This window comes from Hyaena hyaena, unplaced genomic scaffold (assembly GCF_003009895.1).
Source record: "Hyaena hyaena isolate Hyena2069 unplaced genomic scaffold, ASM300989v1 scaffold_100, whole genome shotgun sequence".
Taxonomy (NCBI): domain Eukaryota; kingdom Metazoa; phylum Chordata; class Mammalia; order Carnivora; family Hyaenidae; genus Hyaena; species Hyaena hyaena.
Window position 1 is genome coordinate 2,740,228 of NW_024080732.1, and position 21,819 is coordinate 2,762,046.

Consider the following 21,819-nt stretch of genomic DNA (forward strand, 5'->3'; position numbering starts at 1 on the left):
ATGTTGTTAGACATCCAGTTTGGAGTTCTGTGCCAAATTCTAAGATCCTTAAGTGAATAGTATGCTAGTCTGAGTGGTCAGGGACTGTGTGCTCTTTTCCTTCAAATTTTGGGATTGGGGAATTATACAGCCCAGGCTAGTTAGTGTACCCAGAGGTGAACATAGGAAGTAAAAGCCTATATTTTTAACAGGGATAAAAAAGGTCAAGATAAAAATTTAAAAGGCTTTGGAGTCAAAACTGCCTATGATTCCATTTTGAAACCTGCCACTTAACACTTTACTTAACTCCTCTCTGTGTATTCTGTTTTCCTTTTCTGTAAAATAGGAATAATACCCATGGGTGGTAGTATAAAGAGTAAACGATGAGAGACAGGTACAAGCCTAGGAACAGGTCTTGTCACTTGTTAACTATTCGGTATATGTTAGTTGTTAGCATACTTTATCCATGATGCCAAACTGCAAATCTGATTCAAAATAAGTGATTCTCCCCATGCCCAGCGTATGTTTGCCTTGGGGTGTTGATTGGTTAAGGAACATGGAATGGATAGATTCTGGATATTTAAGTTTAACTGTTCTGTAAAATCTGAGGAGGACAGGAATAGACTGCATGTAACAAAAATAGTACTTTTATATGTTTATATATGTATGTAAATATACACACACACACATATATATATACCCATTTGTATATATATAACTTTATCAGAGTACAAATGGTTTCCTATTCATGGTCTCCTATTTGATGGTTATGTATCATATTCACAACTCTTTTTTTTTTAATGTTTTATTTATTTCTGAGAGAGAGAGAGAGAGAGAGAGAGAGAGAGACTGTGTGAGCAGGGGAGGGCCAGAGAAAGAGAGGAAGATACAGAATTGAAACAGGCTCCAGGCTCTGAGCTGGCAGTCAGCACAGAGCCCGACGTGGGGCTCGAACCCACAAACCGTAAGATCATGACCTAAGCTGAAGTCGGACGCTTAACCGACTAAGCCACCCAGGTGCCCCTCAAATGCACAATTCTGTGAAGTAGGTGCTGTTATACTGTCTTTACAGATGAAGAAAGTAGAGGTTAGTGTTCGTGGCCTAAAGTCATATAGCTGATTGAAGTCATATAGCAAGTTTGATACAAGTCTACTGACTTCCAGTCCATTGTTCCTTTTTCCTGTGTTTTCTGCCTGCAATCATAATTGTGGTAGTAGGATTATCATCACTGAGGTCTTTGTCTTCTCAACAGTTATTTTTTTTTTTTTAATTTTAGAGAGAGAGCACAATGCAGAGAGAGGGACAGAGAGAGAGAGAGAGAGAGAGAGAGAGAGAGAGAATCTTAAGCAGACTCCACACTCAGCACAGAGCCCAACTTGGGGCTCCATCCAACAACCCTGAGATCATGAGCTAAGCTGAAATCAAGAATCAGATGCTCAGCCGACTGAGCCACCCAGCACCCCTCAACAGGTTTTTTTAAACATGTACTATGGTCAAGAAAATTTAAGGGGAATTGTGACTAGAGAGACAGAAGGCTTGATTACAGTGCAAGGAATTTAAAATTTAGTGTCATCTAGAATTTTAGTTGAAGAAGCAATATGTATGTGGTGTGGTAAACACTCAGAACAGATTTATACATTGAAAATTCTCTCTCCTATTTCCCCAATTGCCCTCTCCAAAGTCAGTCACTGTCAATGATTTGTTTTCCAGAAATGTTCTGTGTGAGCTTTTATGTGTGTGTGTGTGTGTGTGTGTGTGTGTGTGTATAAGTATATACATATATACTTATACACACACACATATATATACTTATATATGTACATATATGTAAGTATGTACATATATATACTTAGCTTATATATATGTACATATATGTAAGTATGTACATATACGTATATATGTACATATATGTATGTACACATATGTATATATATGTACATATATATATACACACATATGCACTATGTTGTACCTTTTCTTTTCTTTTTATTTATTTCTGAGAGAGAGAGAGAGAGAGAGAGAGAGAGAGAGAGAGGCAGTGCGAGCAGGGGAGGGTCAGAAAAAGAGGGAGACACAGAATCTGAAGCAGGCTCCAGGCTCTGAACTAGCTGTCAGTACAGAGCCCAGTGTGGGGCTCGAACCCACGAACTGTGAGATGATGACTCGAGCTGAAGTCAGATGCCCAACCGACTGAGCCACCCAGGCGCCCCTATGTTGTACCTTTTCTTTAACAATATATTCTACTATATCTACTTCATTTTTAGTTTAAATGACTTTAAATACCAATGAGTAGCAATATATCTCTGGTGCTATTGTTAAAACTGTCTTATCCAATTTTTTATTTGTGCTTGAAGCATGCAGTAATGAGCCACAGCCTGATACATCCCAAATCTTCCACTGCCGTCACCTCAGTCCAGGTCACATCATCTCTTACCAGACACCACCCGCAAGAGCTGCCACTTCGCTTGCTCTCTTCTAGTTCTTTCTCAACACAGAAACCAGAGAAGCCTCTAAGAACATGAATAAGAGCAGGTCTCTCTTCCAGTGGTTGCCCAAAACACACAGAAGTTCTTTGTTTTCTGCCCAAAAAGACCCTTGTGATCTACCTATTTGCCCTTACCACAGGCTTTCAGACCCACCCTGTTCAGTTTTGCCAAGGAGGTACTCACTGATCTTCCCTTAACCTTAATCTTTGTGTGGCTGCTTCTTTCATTCCTATATTAAATTTCCTTGCCTACAGATTTTTTTAGCCATCAGTTGAAAGCTTTTTTTTTTAAGTTACCTTATATTAAATACCTTAAAATAATTATTTGGTAGTCTACCATAAAATCACAGAATCATCTTGATATGTTTGTCAGTTTTCTTATTCCTTTATTGTCTATTTCCACTCCATCAAATCTAAGTTCTATGTCTGTGTTGTTCACCACTGGACTTTCAGTGCCTATATTAATACTTGACAATTTGTTAGGTAATAGAGACTCAGTAAATGTTTATCAACTGAATATATGAATGAATGAGGTGAATAGTTTTCAGAGATTTATTTATACTCTATTGTTACAAGTGTTACATCTGTTATACTATTGATGTTACAAATAGGAATTATAGTCAAGTAGTTATAAAACTGTACTATTTTGTACAAATACTTACAGAGTGTTATATATTATACAATGATATAGAAAAATGTCATTGTCTCATAGTTTTAAAAAGTTATTTAGGGGTGCCTGGGTGACTCAGTTGGTTGGTTAAGTGTCCCAACTTCAGCCTGGGTCATGACCTCACAGTTTGTGAGTTCAAGCCCCACATCAGGCTCTGTGCTGACAGCTTAGAGCCTGGAGCCTGACTCGGATTTTGTGTCTCCCTCTCTCTCTGCTCTTCCCCTACTTGCACTCTATCTCTCTCTCAGAAATACTAAAAAAAAATTTTTTAAGTTATTTAAAAATTTCCCCTGACATCAGCATATGATAAAATATTTGTTGTAGTTATTGTATCGTAGAGTAATACAGCCAATATGAATTACATAAGGTATGCCATCTAGGCAGTCAAAACATATTCTAAAAATTCCATGATATCTTAAAGGCTAATTTGAACTACTGACCACTAATTCGTGTACTCTATGATAAGTTTCAGGTTTACAACATAATGATTTGATATTTGTATATATTGTGAAATGATTTCCATCATTAGTTAACACCTGTCACCCTACATACTTACAAAAAAATTTTTTTTCTTGTGATGAATTTTAAGGTCTGCTCTCTTAGTAACTTTCATATTATGCAATGCAATATTATTTATTATATTCACCATTGTATCCCCGTAACTTAATTTGAAACTAGAGGTAGTACCTTTTGACGTCCTTCAATCATTTTGACTCACCCCAAGTCCTTGCCCCTCTGGCAGCCACCAGTCTATTCTCTGAATCTGTGAACATGGTTTTTGTTTGTTGTTTTTCTTGTTTTTGTTTTAGATTCCACATATAAGTGATATTACACAGCATTTGCGCTTCTCTGACTTGTTTCACCTAGCATAAATGCTCCTCAATTCCACCTATGTGGTAGCAGATGGCAAATTTGTGCTCTTTTATGGCTCAATAATATTCCATCGTGTAGATAACACCACACTTCATTCATTTGTCAGTGGACACGTAAGTTGTTTCCATATCCTGGTGATTGTAAATAATGCTACAGTGAGCATGGGGCTGAATATATCATTTCTAGTTAGTACTTTCGTTTTCTTTGGATCAATACCCAAAAGTGGAATTACTGAAGCATAGGATAGTTCTAGTTTTAATTTTTGGAGGAACCTACATACTGTTTTCCACAGTGGCTGCACCAATTTATATTTCCACTAACAGTGTGCAAGGGTTCCCTTTTCTCCACATCTTTGCCAGCATTTGTTGTCTCTTGTCGGTATGATACTAGCCATTCTAACAAGTGCAAGATGGTATCTCATTGTGGTTTTGATTTATATTTCCCTGATGATTGACAGTGTTGAACATCTTTTCATGTATCTGTTGACTATCTTTATATCTTATTTGAAAAAAAAAAAGGTCTATCCAGCTCCTCTTTGGAAAAATGGCTATTTAGATCTTCTACTAGTTTTTTAGTTGGATTGTTTTTTGTTTTGTTGTTTTGCTGTTGAGTTGTGTGTGTTGTATTTTGGATATTAACCTCCGATCCACAAATATTTTTTTCTGATTTATAGGTTGCCTTTTCATTTTGTTGATGGTTCTTTTGCTGTGCAGAAGCCTTTTAGTTTGATGCAATCTCGCTTATTTTTGCTTTTGCTTCTTTGCTTTTGATGCCAAATCCAAAAACCTCATTAAAATACTGACATTAAGGAGCTTATCCTCTATGTTTTCTTCCAGAAGTTTTATCATTTCAGGCCTTATTTTCAAGACTGTAATCCATTTTGAGTTAAAATTTATGTATGGTGCAGGAACACCTGGGTGGCACCATTGGTTAAGTGTCCAACTCTTTATTTTGGCTCAGGTCTTAATCTCCCAGTTTGGTGAGTTTGAGCCCCACATCAGGCACTGCGCTGACACTACAGAGCCTGCTTGGAATTCTCTCTCTCTCTGTGTCTTTCCCTCTCTCTTGGCCCCTCTCCTACTCATGGTGTCTCTGTCTCTCAAAATAAACAAACTTAAAAACAATTTGTTAAATTTATGTATGATATAAGATAGTGGTCCAGTTTCATTCTTTGCATGTAACTGTTCAGTTTTCCAAACACTATTGAAGAGACTGTACTTTCTCCACTGCATATTATTGGCTCATCTGTCATAAATTAATTGAACATATATGTGTGGGTTTATTTCTGGGCTTTCTATTCCATTCATCTGTGGATCTGTTTTTATGCCTGTGTCATAACTCTTTTAATTACTATAGCTTTGTAAGATAGTTTGAAATCAGGGAGTGTGATGCCTTGAGCTTTGGTCTTCTTAAGATTGTTTTGGCTCTTTGAGGTATTTTGTGGGTCTATACATCTTTTAGGATTGTTTGTTCTACTTCTGTCAAAGATGCCATTGGAACTTTTATTTGGATTGCACTGAATTTGTACTTGCTTTGAGACAATGAACATTTTAACAGTTTTCTTCCAATCCCTGAGCACATACTATCTTTCCATTTATTTATGTCTTCTTCAATTTCTTTCATTGGTATACCTTAAGTATACAGGCCTTTTACCTTCTTGGTGAAGTTTATTCCTAGGTATTATATTCTTTTTTAGTGCAATTACAAATGGAATTATCTTCTTAATTTATCCTTCTGATACTTTGTTATTAGTGTATAAAAACACAACAGATTTTCATATATTGACTTTGTATCCTATAGCTTTACTGAATTCTTTTATTAGTTCAAATAATTTCTTTGCTGGAGTCTTTAGGATTTTTTAGATATCATACCCTTTCATCTGCAAATAATGATAGTTTCACTTTTTTTATTGTCCCAATTTAAATGCCTTTTATTTCTTTTTCTTAACTAATTGATGTGGATGGATCTTCCAATACTATGGTCAATAAAAATGGCAAGTGTAGACATCCTTGTTTTTTATTTTAGAGGAAAATTTTTGAGCTTTATGTTAGCTGTGCTCTTATCATTTATAGCCTTCATTATGTTAAGGGATATAGTTACAGTTTTAGCAAGTAGAAAATAATTCTACTTAAAATTTTTGCTCCATAAGGAACTTAGTACAGATATTGAATCATTATATTGTACGCCTAAAACTAATATAATGTTATATGTCAGTTATACGTCAGTTTAAAAAAAGGAACTTAGTGGCTACTTAGCATTTAAAATTTTGCTTTCATTTACAATAACATTATTTGTACTAGCGTATTTAACAAATTTTCCTACAGACACAGCAGCCAGTCAAATGGAAAGCAATTATAAGATTTAGTAAAGGCACTTTAGGAGAAATGTGCTCTATATAAATTCTCTTGACATTCTACTAACCAACCTTTCCCTCAAAATGAATGAATGAAAATACGTGTGTGTGTGCGCGCGCGCGCGTGTGTGTATGTATTTATTTGGAGTATTGCATTATTACAAATGATAATTAGCAGTTACAGTTTTATTAACTTCCATGTTTGGTTTAGTAGTACCTCCAGAGCTGCTCACCACGTCTGTTTTTGTGCCTATTTAGTATTGTCCTCTCTGCATTTTTTTCCCTTCAGTATAATGAAGGAATAGTGGCTTCTGTTTTAGCTCACAAAGATACATTTGACCAAGGCAATCACACAAGCCCCATGTTCCCCTCCTCCCACTTAGAGAACCAAATCTCTTTTTCTCTCTCTCTCTCTCTCTCTCTCTCTCCCCCCTCTCCCTCTCCCTCTCCCTCTCCCCCTTCTCTCCTTTTCTCCCTCTCTCCTTTTTTATTCTTGATCATATGCAATTTAAGAATGTTCATTCATTAATATATAGGAGTAATACTGGGCATTTGGGAAAAAAAATAGTAGGGGACACAGGGAAAAGGAGCAGAAACTAGGGAAATAACTAGTTTAAGAGTCTGACCAGGTGATTTCTTAGATTTTTCAACTAGAATGGTAGATCTAGAAGGGGACCAGAAAGGATAACCTTGTACCGCCTTCTCATTTGCAGATTTAGAAAATGAAGACCAAGTAAATGAAATGATCTATGTTAAAAAGACAGATTATCACCCCCCCACACTTTAAATTCTTAGAACCTGAGATTGGATCTGTTTTGCCTCTATAAAATTTTTCTCTAAAGAAAATACATACAGTGTCAGATATTAGATACTGTGTGTATGAAAGCATCTTGCATATTGTAAGTAGGAAGTAGAGTCAGTAGACTCTGTTAACTGACTAATTCTCCATTAGGTAAAGTTCAGTTGGGTTTAGTAACACATTTTGTCACCCCTCACATAAGAAGCCCCTGAAGGCAGAAGGTATTTATCTGCATCTAGCATAATGTCACTCCAGCCTATAGAATGTTCACAACTGTTTATTATGTGATGAATTGTACATATTAATTCTACTTCAGATTCCCTTCCAATAACACAAGTGTTTTTAAATTAGCTTTCTAGTGTCTATTATAGGTTTTCCCTGGCATGTCTACTCGATTGAGTCAGACAGTTGATGGTTAGATATTTATTTCTGCCATTGCTAGCTGGGTTCATAAGTGCACCACAACAGAAGGCTAAGTTAATTGTCCAAGACATAGAGTATGACTCTGCTTACATGATGACTGGACCCAAAATAATAGCTCTGACTATAGATGTGGAAAAAAACAAACTCAAAATATGTTATTTATATTCAGCATACTTCTGTCACCCTGAATGAGAACAAGAAATAAATGTTTATGACATTGCTTGTGAATATATGTTCTTTAATGTAGTGCTCTTTAAAATTAGCCATGAAAACTGGCTAGTGAATACAGGAACATAAGTATTTTAAAAGGAATCAGTTTCAAGAAATTCATCCTTAGTACTGTACCCTAAAATGGATCTACCTATGAATGTAGTCATAGGTCAAAGCTTCAGGCTGTTTATACTTTTTCATCTCTGCTTGACAATTACCTACTGGCACTTAAAAAAAGCAGAGGGGGGCATAGCTCTCACCCATAATCTTACTTGGTGCATTACACAGGTAGTAGAGGGGTCAAACAAAAAGTCTATTCTAAGTACCAATTTTAGGGAAGCCTCTAATGAGGTGGGTAATGCAGTTTTTCAATGCTACTGTAAGGCATAGAGAAGAAAAAATTAAAGCAGCATTGCTTTAACATATTTTAAGTTTTCTTAAACAATTTGAAATTCATTTGGTAACTAGTTTTATCATTGGTTTTAAAATAATGTCTTTTTCAAACAGTCTTTCTTTGATAATAACTTCCAGAGCAGTGCATATTTAATTTTATACCTAAAAGGCATTTTGACCCAAATATCTGCATGAAGCAGCGTTATATTGGAAAAGATAGTCATGGTGTTGATAGTGTCATCAATCTTGGGTACAAATTTTTCTGTGGTCACTGTCAGTCTCACTAAAGGAAATGGAAGCTATCCAGTTTATCCTTTGTACTTATCATAATAATTGAAAGAACACATAGGGGAAAAAAATCTTTGGAGTTTAGAGATGATTGTACTAAAATACATGAATATCATAGATTGCAAGATGTGCCGGGGCTGGGGTGAAGGGTGGGGGTGAGAAAGGGAGAGGGAGGGAGAGAGAAGGAAGAAACTCAGTATTACACAATGTATGGTAATGGGGAAAACAGAACCAAGCCTGGGCTGTCAGTGATGGTGCTAAGCCTTGAAGAAAATTGCATTTTATATCTCAATGAGAAATAATCAAAAGTTAAGAACAAAGACTTAAAAGTAAATTTAGGCCAAGATACCTTGATCTCTTTAATTTAAGCAATTTACTTTTGCTTTCTCATTCTTAAAATTTAATAAACTTTCAAATTGAAGATTCATTCTGTACTTTTTAATCTCAGTGGAGATATTTGATTCTTTTCTAGCTCCTGTGTTAAGGTGCAGGAATTTCACTTAGAGAAAAGATTGGTGTACTTGCAAAGCAGTGGTTTTTAACAAAAGGTTCATATCAGAATCACAAGTAGAGCATTTGGAAATATTCATGTATTTTCTCAACTAGGAATCTGATTCAGTAGGTCTGGGATGGAGCTCATTAATCAATATTTTAAAAAAATTCCTAGACTTATTCTGGAGTGTACTCTTACACTTTCAGTTAAGACCACTATGGTAAAAGAATGTTTCTAGTGATTGACCCTGAAAATCCATCTGTGTGTACAATCATTCTTTACTCAGATATCACGTATGCCTTTGTATATTAGTTTCTAGGGCTCCCATAACAAATTACCACAAACTTTGTTGTCTTAAAACAATAGAAATTTATCTTTTTATAATTTTGGAGCCCAGAAGTCTCAAGGTGTCAACATGGCTGCTCTCCTTCAGGAGAGTGTAGGAATCTCTCTTCCAGCCTCTTTCAGCTTATGATGGTTGCTGGCATTCCTTCACTTGTGTCTATATCACTTGCAATTTCTGTGTCCATCTTCATATTGCCTTCTCTTCTTCTATATTTCTTAAATCTTCCTCTGCCATTTTCTTCTTTAGACACCACCCAGCCCAGATACCTTCCCCATCTCAAGATCAAAAACTTAATCACATTTCCAGTCTTTTTGCTATATACAGAAATGTTTACAGATTCCAGAGATTATCACCTGAGCATAATTTGGGGGTCTGATATTTAGCCTACCATAACTGGTTGTCACCTCAAGCATATAATTTTTATGGGCTGCTATAGCCCATTAAGGTTGATTTATCTCTAACTATCAATTCATGTCCATAGGGATATAATAGCCTTCATGACAGTGTTTGCCCACAAGCTTTGCTGTCTTGGAACTAAGTCAAATAACCCTTCCCACAGCTAGGGATAAATTATTTTCCTGAGCTGTAGACTACATCTCCAGTTTCAGCCATTTATATGGCAGATACCTTTAGTCATAAGTGGACTGAGACTATAGAATGAGTGTGGAAAACCCATCATCCTCACCAACAAAGGCATTTCAAGAATGTGTCCTACCAACAGTGGCTTTTATTGAAAGTTCATCCTTTAAGAATAGAATATTACGGTGACCATCATTATTAAATGCATTCTAAGAGAGCCAAAGTCATATTGCCTTTTCACATGAGCCCTGACAAGCCAGGCATTTACAATGCTGTAAAGTTTGGTAGAATATAGTTAGTTTTAGTTAGTTGATAAGAGACTGTAGTTAGCTGAATATAGTCAACTGATAAGAGAAATGTGATTTCTAAGTCATAGTTTGTGAAAAACAGCTATGATCACTGTCAGCTGTGAAATTCCATTCTTTTTCTTGAGTGGAAATTAGAGTTTTAACAATTAGTCCTGAAAATATTATTACTAAAAGGCTTTTTCCTATGCCATTAGCAGGCTGATACAAGATTGGCAGTAAATATGATTTTAACCTGGAGCTTTCTTGCTTGTATGATAGGAATATAATAGTATTTTTAGATGAAGCAATTGATAGAAAAATTCTGGTTTGGACATGGATATATTTTATATTACTGTAAAATACCTCTCCTTGGACTATATATAGTGTAGTGTTTCCACACTCAAAAAATTAAATATTTTCTGCCGATACAGTTTACTAAGATTGAGAGTACATTTTCACTGTTAGGTCTTCATGCTCTCGTTCATTTTTACTGAGTTTGTAGTGCTTTGGAACTACATCCAAGTGCATCTGACATATGGACCTAATGTTCACAAGAGTTTGCATGGGCTGCAGATAAACCATTAGGCTCACCCACATTTAAGGAATAAGATGAGGAAGATAGGAGTAATGGAGATTATCCAAAGAGTTAGGAGAAAATTCAAGAGACTAGTGTGTCACAAAATAAGGAAGAAAATATTTGATAGCATTCAGTGCTGCTGACAGGCAAAGTGATGCAGGAGTACTAAAAAGTGGCCTTGAATTTGGAGTGAAGGAAGCTGGTACATTTACTGTGATTCACTTTCAGTGGAGGGACAGAGATGAAAGCTAGATTGCCTGAGTTGGAGATACAAATTGTAGAAACTTCTCTCAGAAATTTGGCTTAAATAGGGGTTGAGAAACAAAGGGTGGTAACTAAATTGTAGACGTGGGATTTAGAGAGACTTGCACATGTTTCAAAGCTGATAGAAAGGAGCTAATAAAGGAGAAGATGTTACCACAGAAAGGGAACTGTCAGGACCAGTGATAGAAGCTTACTTAGTCTTGACAGGATATCCCTTGAATTACCATCAGAAAGGCAAAAAGGATAGATAGATGCCAGTGCAGATACATTTTAGGGAAGATGGCAAAAAGTTAAAAGGAGGCTAGTGAATGAAGTCTCTCCTAAAGTTTGAGATGATGAATATTCAATGGCATTAGTTTGGGATGTTGTTGAATTTTCTGTTAGTGCTGAATTAGTTATATACAAACAGGGGAGGCTCTGAAGCTCAGGAGGATTACACCAGTGGCTACATCAATTCTACATTCCTATCCAGGAATAGGCCCAATCATTATACCTCATCTCGCCACATGAATTAGTCCATGGGGAGGACAGGTGATCTAAACCACACCAATTATAATCTTTTCAGACTGAAGTTAGGAGAAAGAACTGTTTTCTCTTGTTGAGAGACATGAAAGGTACAAAAGGGTGTTGCTTGTTGTAGACATGGTTTGGGTTTTTTTTGCCCGCATCAGGCTCTGTGCTGACAGCGAGCCTGTTTCAGATTCTGTGTCTCCCTCTCTCTCTGACCCTGCCTTGCTCATGCTGTCTCTCACTCAGAAATAAATAAAACAACATTCAAAAATTAAAAAAAAAAAAAGTTTCAGTGTTTCTTTTTAGGTATCACAGAGAGGCAGTGGGACAAAGAACTTGAAAATATTAATAAAACCAAGACTGGTTGATGTGCTAGAGCATGTGGTCTGGGGTACACAGGAATAAAGGGATGATTGTGGAGCTAAAGATAAGGAGGAATCAAGAGAATTCAATTAATTTTTTAAGTTTTATTTAATATATTTTTTAAATGTTTATTTATTTTGAGAGAGTAAGAATGCAAGCAGTGAAGGGGCAAAGAGAAAGAGAGAGAATACCAAGCAAGCTCCATGCTGTCAGCACAGAGCCTGACAGGGGGCTCTATTGCAGGACCCTGAGGTCATGACCTGAACCAAAATCAAGGGTTGAACCACAACTGACTGAGCCACCTAGGTGCCCCAAGGGAATTCAGTTCTTAACTAAGCTAAGTAATTAAAAGGATAGGAAGTTCTGATGAAGAATATAGAAGTGTTTAATACAGTTGCCAAGCATACTTTCCTTTTTCTGGTAAAATAGTGTACCATTATAAAGCACCAGAAAGATTCAAGAAAATCTCTTTGTAATTTTGCAATTGCAAAGGATAAGGATAGTATCAACCTTTTAGATTTGTCATGTTATAATATACACACTGGGAGAATATAATATGATAAGTTTGTTGAATTTTTCAAGATACTTTATGATAGATTTTTTGTGTGTGTGATATGCAGATGAACAAGAATTTTCTATTTAGGAACTTGGTATCTCATTAAGCAAAATATTCTCATGGGCAAAAAATTTGAAAAAAAACTTGTTCTAGGACAGAATTGAATGTATTAGAAAAGTTTTAGATGCTTGGATATCATTTTCAACTATCTACCTTTATGAATAGATTTTTTAAAATCTTTACTACATTGTTAAATCACTCTGGGTAGTATTGAGTGTGATAGTATATAAAGAACCTTTAATGATCTGTCTCTTTTCAATTATGGTTTCTCAGCTATTACTTGTGGGTTCAAAATGGCTTATACAAGTAGTGGAATCCATTTAAAGTCTCCTGAGGCTTGAGTTAGACATCTATTCTCTGCATTTCTGAATAAGTACAACCTCATGAGACATTTAGCTAAACAATAGATTGTTGTAGTTCTTCAGTAAATTTTAGTTCTTCAAAAAGCATATCTAATTTATAGAATGGTCTTTGTACCTCAGTTTACCCCTTATTTTAATTTGATGTTCTGTGAGTTTTTGTATTTGGGGATACATTTTACCACATCCTGATAATGATGAAATGTCTCCTATTTTTTATTAGCTTCATAACTATCCAGTAGTTAAGTAAACTGACTGTTGTAGCTACTTTGCAGAACTCCCACAGAGTCTGTGAATACTGGCTAAGGGTACGTGTTATTACATCTTAAGTAATATAAAATCTTGTAACCTAAATATATTTGTACTGAATCTTTGCTGAATCAAATAGGTTCATGTCCTTCTTTGAAGAAAAATGTTCTGACATTATTCTAATGGTATGCACATATCCTTTTCTTCAGTATAATTTGCTGTGGTGGCTTAGAGATACATTTGTGTTTTCTTTACAACATCTTACTCAAAGTTAAGAAAGTAGAGATGTGGAGTAGGACTTTCATGGGTAGTTGTCCTGGTAGAGCAACTTGATTACAAGGACTTTATATGTAATGCCAGAGCTGGGAGAATCAGAGGTGATCAGGCTTACTTTGTCATTATTGTTACCCAGTCTCTAAAGAAGTTTTCCATCTTTCCCCTCCACCACCTCACACTAGTGTAACACTTACTAACTGTAAAGCACAGTTATGAAGTTAGACTGCTAAAAATTGCTTAAGTCTTTGTTATAAAAACTCTGAAATTATTCTCAGATGGTTTTCCATAATCTGGCTTCAGTCCTTCTTAAATGTATCTTGCTCATTAAATTTTTATGAAAATAGTTCTACTTATTATATCAATGAAAAAGGTATGCTCACTTCAGTATCCAAACTACAAGACCATATTTTGAATAAGAAGAATAGAGTGCATGATCTAATTTTAATCATATCCTAATATTTACTAAAATGTAACACAGTGTTGTGTGTCTTATTTATAAAAGCCATTTTTTACTTTGTGAAAAGTCTGTTTCACAAAAACTGCTTACCCTGTGCTCATTTACCTCACCTTGGGTATTCCTCATCTTTGCAGAACCGACAGGGTGACCAGCAAAGGGCTTGGGAGTTGCTTGCTGCTTAGTCAAGCCTTTTGGCTTTGGTCATTTGCTGTATTAAAAATATGGAACAGAATGAAAAGAATAATTCCATCTTGTTTTCTCTCTTTATAGGCTCTGTACAACTCAATTAAGAATGAGAAGCTTGAATGGGCAGTGTAAGTATGCTGGATGTCAGCATTTTAATATATGAACTGCTTGTTCTTTTTACTTTCTGTTTTACACTTTAGATGTGATCCTAGAGGATTAAATATGTATGGCCAATCCTCATGTTACACCAATGTCTAACATACTTTGTGTAAAACCTAAGTAAACTCTGAGTATCCCATGTTTTTTTCTTGGTGACCAACATGCTTCTATTTTGCTTTTAGTCTAGTTGCTAAGCCTACAGACAGCTATCTTCTAAAAAAGAAAATCTGATAAAATCACATATATTCCAGAATCCAATACAAATGATTTTGGTACAGTCTGCTTGTTTTAATCCCCTCCTTCCTATCATCAAGGATCAAGGTTTTCCAGTCACACTAGTAATACCAAGATATTGATAGATAAACTTAAGAAATGATGGGTTAAATAAATCAATAATATTTTTAACTGTAGAATTTCCAGGAGTTTATACAATGCCAGTCTCCAAGAGAGGAATCACATGTGCAATGTGTTCTGAATCTTTTTAACAATATCATGTAGTGTTTCAAGATACATACTTTGGGAAATACAGTTATAGATAAATTACACCTAACCCTATGTAAATCAATAATACCATAACTCTTCTGAATTTTCACTCATCAATGCAGCAGCTAAGAATTTAACTTAAAAAAACTTTCTACTAAATTTTTAATTGTCCAGAAATTAGGTCAAAATATGTTTTTTTAATTAGAACTATATTTGAATTTTATTTTTTATTTTCACCAATATTAAGTATCCATAAATACTTAGAAAAGTATAGACCATGTGGCCTAGCATAGCAATCTGCAATTAACTTAGGTTTATAGAGTCATAACTTGAGGGGTAAATCTTACTCTTTCATCTGTACACTGGAAAAAAGTAGTTTAGCAATTGACTGTATATGTCTCACATATAATAAGCTACAATTAATAAAAAAATACTACTTAAACTGCACTAATTGCAAGGTTATATGGCACTATTTTAAATTAGGGATTCAAAGTTTTTGATTTAAGACTAACATTTGCAAATATATGTGATGGCTTATGTCTCTGTATTTATATAGGTCATGAGACTCAAAGACAATGTATCATTTCAAGGAAAACTCATTAAGATAATAAGAATTCATGGCCTGTGTTCCAAAGTGATCATTTTTTAACATATCTCTCATGAATGAAATTAGGTTTCCTAGGGGTGCTAGGGTGGCTCAGTCTGTTACGTGTCTGACTTTGGCTCAGGTCATGATCTCACAGGTCCATGAGTTCGAGCCCCGCGTCAGATTCTGTGCTGACAGCTCAGAGCCTGGAGCCTGCTTCGGATTCTGTGTCTCCCTGTCTCTCTGCCCCTTCCCTGTTCATGCTCTGTCTCTCAAAAATAAACGTTAAAAAAAATTTTTAAGTGGGTTTCCTAGAAAACTTTCATAAATTATATACTTAGAATTTTGCTGAATATTGAAGGCCTATCCTGGCCTATGTAGAATTCTCCTCTAGAGAAAATTAATAAAAATGAAATACAAATATCTTCATACAGGGGAGAGATAGTTTGAAAATTCTTTATAAGTTATACAAAAACAAATGTAGTCATGAGGATCTGTTTTGTAAATCTAAATTTTTTATATATTGAAGTCATTACAGTATGTTTCTATTTATATTTATGTATAGTGGCAATTGTTTTTTTTTTTTAATTCCAGTGTAGTTAACCTTATTTCTCAAGGTGACTTCCTGTGGAAAGAATACTGTTGCATCTAGAAGAGACTACAGTTAACATGTAGTATTATGTTAGTTTCAGGTGTACAATATAGTGATTCAACAATTCTGTACATTACTCAGTGTTCATCATGATAAGTGTACTCCTTAATCCCCATCACCTGTTTCACCCATCTCCCCACCTACCTCCTCTCTGGTAGCCATCAGTTTGTTCTCTGTGCTTTGGAGCCTGTTTTTCAGTTTCTGTCTTTTTTTTATCTTTGTTCCATTGGTTTATTTCTTAAATCCCACATGAGTGAAAGCATATAGTATTTGACTTTCTTTGTCCCAACTTATTTCACTCAGCATTATACCCTCTAGATCCATTCATGTCATTGCAAATGGAAGACTTCATTCATTTTTATGGCTGAATAACATATATATATCATCTTGTTTGTTCATCTATCAATGGACACTTGGCTGCTTCCATAATTTAGCTATTGCAAATAATGCTGCAATAAATATAAAGCTGCAGATACCTTTTTGATTTAGTGTTTTTGTATTCTTTGGGTAAACACCCAGTAGTGGAACCTCCATACTGTTTTCCACAGTAGCTGCACCAGTTTACATCCCTACCAGCAGTGCATTTGGGTTCTTTTTTCTCCACATCCTCCTCAAAACTTGTTTTTTATTTCTTTGATCAAACTTGAGTTTTTCATTTTAGGCATTCTTACAGGTGTGAGGTGATACCTCATTGTGGTTTTGATTTGCACTTCCCTGATGGTAAGAAAGAATCTTATCTAAGGCCTTGTCCACGGGCAAGGTTGGAAATCTTCCTAAGACCTGGATACTTCTTGGCCCTCTTGTCATAAGAGAATTGTGTTCTGGAGCCCAGATTCCAGAATTAGATAGATCTGGGTTTGAATTCCAGCTCTTCCATGTACTAGCTGGGTCACTAATTATGTTAACCTTATGCCTCAGTTTCTTCTTTTGTCTGATGAGCAAGTACTGAACTTCCTGTAACCCTCAGGATGACACTGTGAAATGTTCTAAAACACTAAACATAAAGCAAGTTACCCCTCAAATGGTAACAAGTAGTGTTGTATCTTTTAAAGCTCTAATTTCTATTTTATTTGTCATTTACCTTTTTGTCTCTCTCTTATTCATATGCTTTCATATCCACATGTATTCTTTATCACCTACAGTAGTATATAATATAATTAAATTTCTTCACCTGTAAAATGAAAAGATTGGATGACGTGATCAGAGCTTTCCTTTCCAGTTTTAACATTCTGTGAATTTTCAGATTTTACTATTTATCCTTGTTTCTCAGGGTGACTTCCTATGGAAAGAATACTGCTGTGTCTAGGAGATAAAAAAAACAAAAAGGATTTATGGGTCAGTGTAATGTACTCTTTGAATTTTACAAGAGATAAAGAACCATCTTATCCCCACCTTCTGAATAACTGAGTCCTGTTTTGATCATGAAGTACCTTTTAACAGCTATTAAAACTAATGTTCCTTAGAACATACTTTAGAAAACCCTGCTGTATATCCATTTATGTGATTCTTCAGATCAAGAACTCAAGTTTTTCCTTGATAAATAAGTATGTGCATGTATTGAATTATGTAGAACACTGTGCTTACCCAGTTCCTCTCGTACCTCTACTCACCATTCCTCTGACTCATTTTCTTCCTGTTATCTATTAAACTTGGTACCTTTCTGTCTTCTTTCACGAAGGTCCTTTTTTCAGCAATCTTAATTCATTTTTGAAACTTCACCTGCCATATCTGTAAAAAGATGAGCCTACAATTGTATAGTTTAGACAATAGTTAATAAGAAAGATGATGCCACCACAAAATTTGAGGACAATGTTTACTTACCTGAGAGGCATCTTGATGTTGATTTTAGAGGTTTAGAAGAAATCAGATTATACTGTCATGGAGTGTTATAACTGGAGAGACCTTAAGAGTTTTTAGTCCTTTGGCTTTCTAACTGGATTTCATGGAACCCTAGGTTAGGGGCTTCCCTAGGAGATGTAAAGGGAAAGAGGAATGATAACAGGAACCCACTTCTAGCTTCCAGAAGCATCATGCCTATTTTAAATGACCAAAGCAGCCCCACCTGTATTTTTTATTAATATATATTTGAAATCCTAGTTAATACTATTTAGATGTATCTGTACTTAAAAAAATTTTAAGTACCTCTCCAGTCCAAAGTTTTCATTTTGTGTATAAAGAAAATAAAGTCAAGAAACATTCACTAAGAGATCCAAAGTTACACACTGTAGTGACAAAGCGAGGGCTTGTTAAAATGTTTCCAGTGTTGCTGTGTAGGAAATGACCGTCTCAAAGGGGTATTTCAACTACAGAGTGTTATTTCAACTACAAAGTGTTTTTCTTTTAACTTAGACTAATTGAAACAGAGCCACCTTTAGCTTATGAATGTAATTTTTTTGCCCTGAACTTAAGTTCTCTTTATCATTTCTCTTTTGTTATAATTCTCCCTGATTTTTTATTTGTAATCATTAGAGTCCTCCAGGAAGAAAAATTGTAATTCCTTATATTATTTACTTTTTAAGAGTGCTTCTTTGTCTTATTTTAAAATATTTTTATCTTGAGGTAAAATTATTTTGTTTCCATTAAAAAGTAAATCACAGTAATTCATTTTATAATGAGTAGTTCTGTTAAATAACTTTTGTATCTGGAAGCCCCAGTGATTTTATATAAATGAAGATGTTAATCAGGATGGTGTGCCCTAATAGTAATGTAGACAAGGGAAAACTTTCTATACTTCAGTTATTTTGGATTAAGACATTTATATCATACTTTGATCTAAGAAGTTCAAAAGTAATTCCCTTTTAATTTTTTTAAAATTATTTTTGAGAATATAAAAATCATTTTTTATTTTAATTCCAGTGTAGTTGACATGTAGTGTTACATTAGTTTCAGGTATATAATATAGTGATTTAGCAGTTCCATATCTTACTCAGTGCTCATCCCTATCCCCTCAGCTACATTCCCTCTGGTAAACGTTTGTTTGTTTTCTATAGTTAAGAGTCTGTATTTTGGTTTGTCTTCTTCCCTCCCCGCTTTGTTCATTTGCTTCATTTCTTACGTTCCACATATAAGTGAAATCATAGGATATTTGTCTTTCTCTAACTTATTTCACTTAACATACTCTCTAGATCCATCATGTTGTTCAAATGCCAAGATTTCTTTCTTTTCTATGGCTGAATAATATTCTATTATATATATATATATATATATGCCACATCTTCATCCATTCATCTTTCAATGGATACTTGGGCTGCTTTCGTAATTTGGCTTTTGTAAATAATGCTGCAATATACATAGGGATGCACGGGATATACATATCCCTTTTAATTGATGTTTTTGTATTTTAGGGGTAAATATCCAGTAGTGCAATTACTGGATTATAGGGTAGTTCTATTTTTAATTTTTTGAGGAACCTTAATACTGTCTTCCACAGTGGCTATACCAGTTTGCATTCCCACCAACAGTGTAAGAAGGTTCCTTTTCTCTGCATCCTCATCAACACTTGTTTCTTGTGTTTATTTTAGCCATCTGACGGGTGTGAGGTGGTATCTCATTGTGGTTTTGATTTGTATCTCCCTGATGATGAGTGATATTGAACATCTTTTCATGTGTCTGTTGGCCCTCTGAATGTCTTGTTTGGAGAAAAGTCCATTCATCTTCTCTGTGCATTTTATTTTTTAATTGGATTATTGGATTTTTGGGTATTGAGTGTAATAAATTCTTTGTATATTTTGGATTCTAACCCTTTATTGGAAATGTCATTTGCAAATATTTTGCCCATTTAGTAGGTTGTCATTTAGTTTCTTGGTTTTTTCTTTTGCTATGCATAGATTTTTATTTTGATGTAGTCCCAAAGTTTATTTTTGCTTTTGTGTCTCTTGCCTCAGGAGACATATCTAGACAGATGTTAGTATAGCCAATGTCAGAGAAATTACTGCCTGTACTCTCTTCTAGGATTTGTATGGAGTCACGTCTCATATTGAGGTTCTTAATCATTTTGAGTTTATTTTTGTGTATGGTGTAAGAAAGTGGTCCACTTTGATTCTTTTACATGTTGCTTTCCAGTGTTCCCAGCATCATTTGTTGAAGAGCCTGTCTTTTTCCCATCACACATTCTTTCCTGTTTTGTCAAAGATTAATTGATCATATAATTGTGGGATTATTTCTTGGATTTTTAGTCTGTTATATTGATCTATGTCTCAATTTTCGTGTCAGTACCATACTATTTTGATTACTACAACTTTGTAATATAATGTGAAGTCGGGGATTTTGATGACTCCAGTTTTGTTTTTGTTCTTCAAGGTTGCTTTGGTTCTCCAGAGTCTTTTGTGGTTCCATACAAATTTTAGGAAATGTTCTAGTTCTGTGAAAAATGCTGGTGGTATTTTGATAGGAGTTGCATTAAATGTGTATATTGCTTTGGGTAAAACACATATTTTAACATTTGTTCTTTCCATCCATGAGCATGGAATGTCTTTTCATTTCTTTGTATCCCCTTCAATTTCTTTCATCAGTGTTTTATACTTTTTAGAGTACAAGTCTTTCTCCTCTTTGGTTAGGTTTATTTCTAGGTATCTTATTATTTGACTCAATTGTAAATGGGATTGATTCATTGATTTCTCTTTCTGCTACTTCATTTTTGGTGCACAAAAAATGTAACAGGTTTGTATACCTTGTGTATCCTGCAAATTTACTGAATTAGAATATTAATTCTGTAAATTTTTTGGTGTAGTCTTTGGGGTTTTCTATCTGGGGTATGATGTTATCTTTAGGTAGCAAAAGTTTGACTTCTTTCTTATAAATTTTGATGCCTTTTGTTTCTTTTTGTTGCCTGATTGCTGTGGGTAGGACTTTTCAGTACTATGTTAAATAAAAACAGCAAGTGGACATCCTTGTCTTTTTCCTGACCTTGGGAGAAATGCTCTGTTTTTCTCCATTGAGGATGATATCAGCTGTAGGTTTTTCATATAAGGCCTTTATGATGTTGTGTTATGTGGCCTCTAAGCCTACTTTGTTTAGGGTTTTATGAATTGATATACTTTGTCAAATGCTCTATCTGCAGATGTTGAAACGTTCTTATTGTTTTTCTTATGATGTGATATGTTACATTGATTTGCCAATATTTAGCCACCTTTCATACCAAGATTAAATCCCACTCGACAATGGTGAATGATATGTATTTTTTTTTTATGTGTTGTTGGATGTCATTTGCCAGTATTTGCTGAGGATTTTTTCATGTATGTTTTTCAGAGATATGGCCTGTAGTTCCCTTTTTTGTTGTGTTTTTATCTGGTTTTGATATTAGTTACCAAATGCTGCCCTCATAGATTGAATATGGAAGTTTTCTTCCCTCTTACATTTTTTGGAAATGTTTCAAAGAACCAGTTCCAGTTTCATTGATCTATTCTATTGTTTTTTTAGTTTCTGTATCATTTATTTCTCCTCTAATATTTATTATTTCCTTCTCCACTTTTTAGGTTTAGTTTGGGTTTAGTTTGTTCTTTTTCTGGCCCCTTTAGGTGTAAGGTTAAGTTGCTTATTCGAGATTTTTCTTGCTTTTTGATATAGGACTATATTAGTATAAACTTCCCTCTTAGAACTGCTTTTGCTGCATCCCAAAGATTTTGTACCATTATGTTTTGTATTTTCATTTTTCTCCATATAATCTTTTATTTCTTCTTTGATTTCTTGGTTGGCACATTCATTGTTTAGTAGCATGTTATTTAATCTCCATGTATCTATGCTTTCCAGATTTTTCTTGTGGTTGATTACTAGTATCATAGTATTGTGATCATAAAAAAATGGATGGTATGACTTCAGTCTTTTTTAATTTCTTAAGATGTGTTGTGTTGTTTTCTGGCTTAATATGTGGTCTGTCTCAAGAATGTTCCATGAACCCTTGAAAA

At 34.8% G+C, this 21,819-nt stretch overlaps 1 protein-coding gene across 3 annotated transcripts in view; it reads left to right on the forward strand.

Annotated features, from left to right (window-relative positions):
- PSD3 (pleckstrin and Sec7 domain containing 3) overlaps window positions 1-21,819 on the forward strand; it is a 380,191-nt gene that overhangs the window by 170,973 nt on the left and 187,399 nt on the right. For all 3 annotated transcript variants that reach the window (XM_039235608.1, XM_039235607.1, XM_039235606.1), the window contains exon 7: window positions 14,121-14,164. In XM_039235608.1, the coding sequence (XP_039091539.1) occupies window positions 14,121-14,164 (44 nt within the window). The remainder of the gene's footprint in view (window positions 1-14,120; window positions 14,165-21,819) is intronic.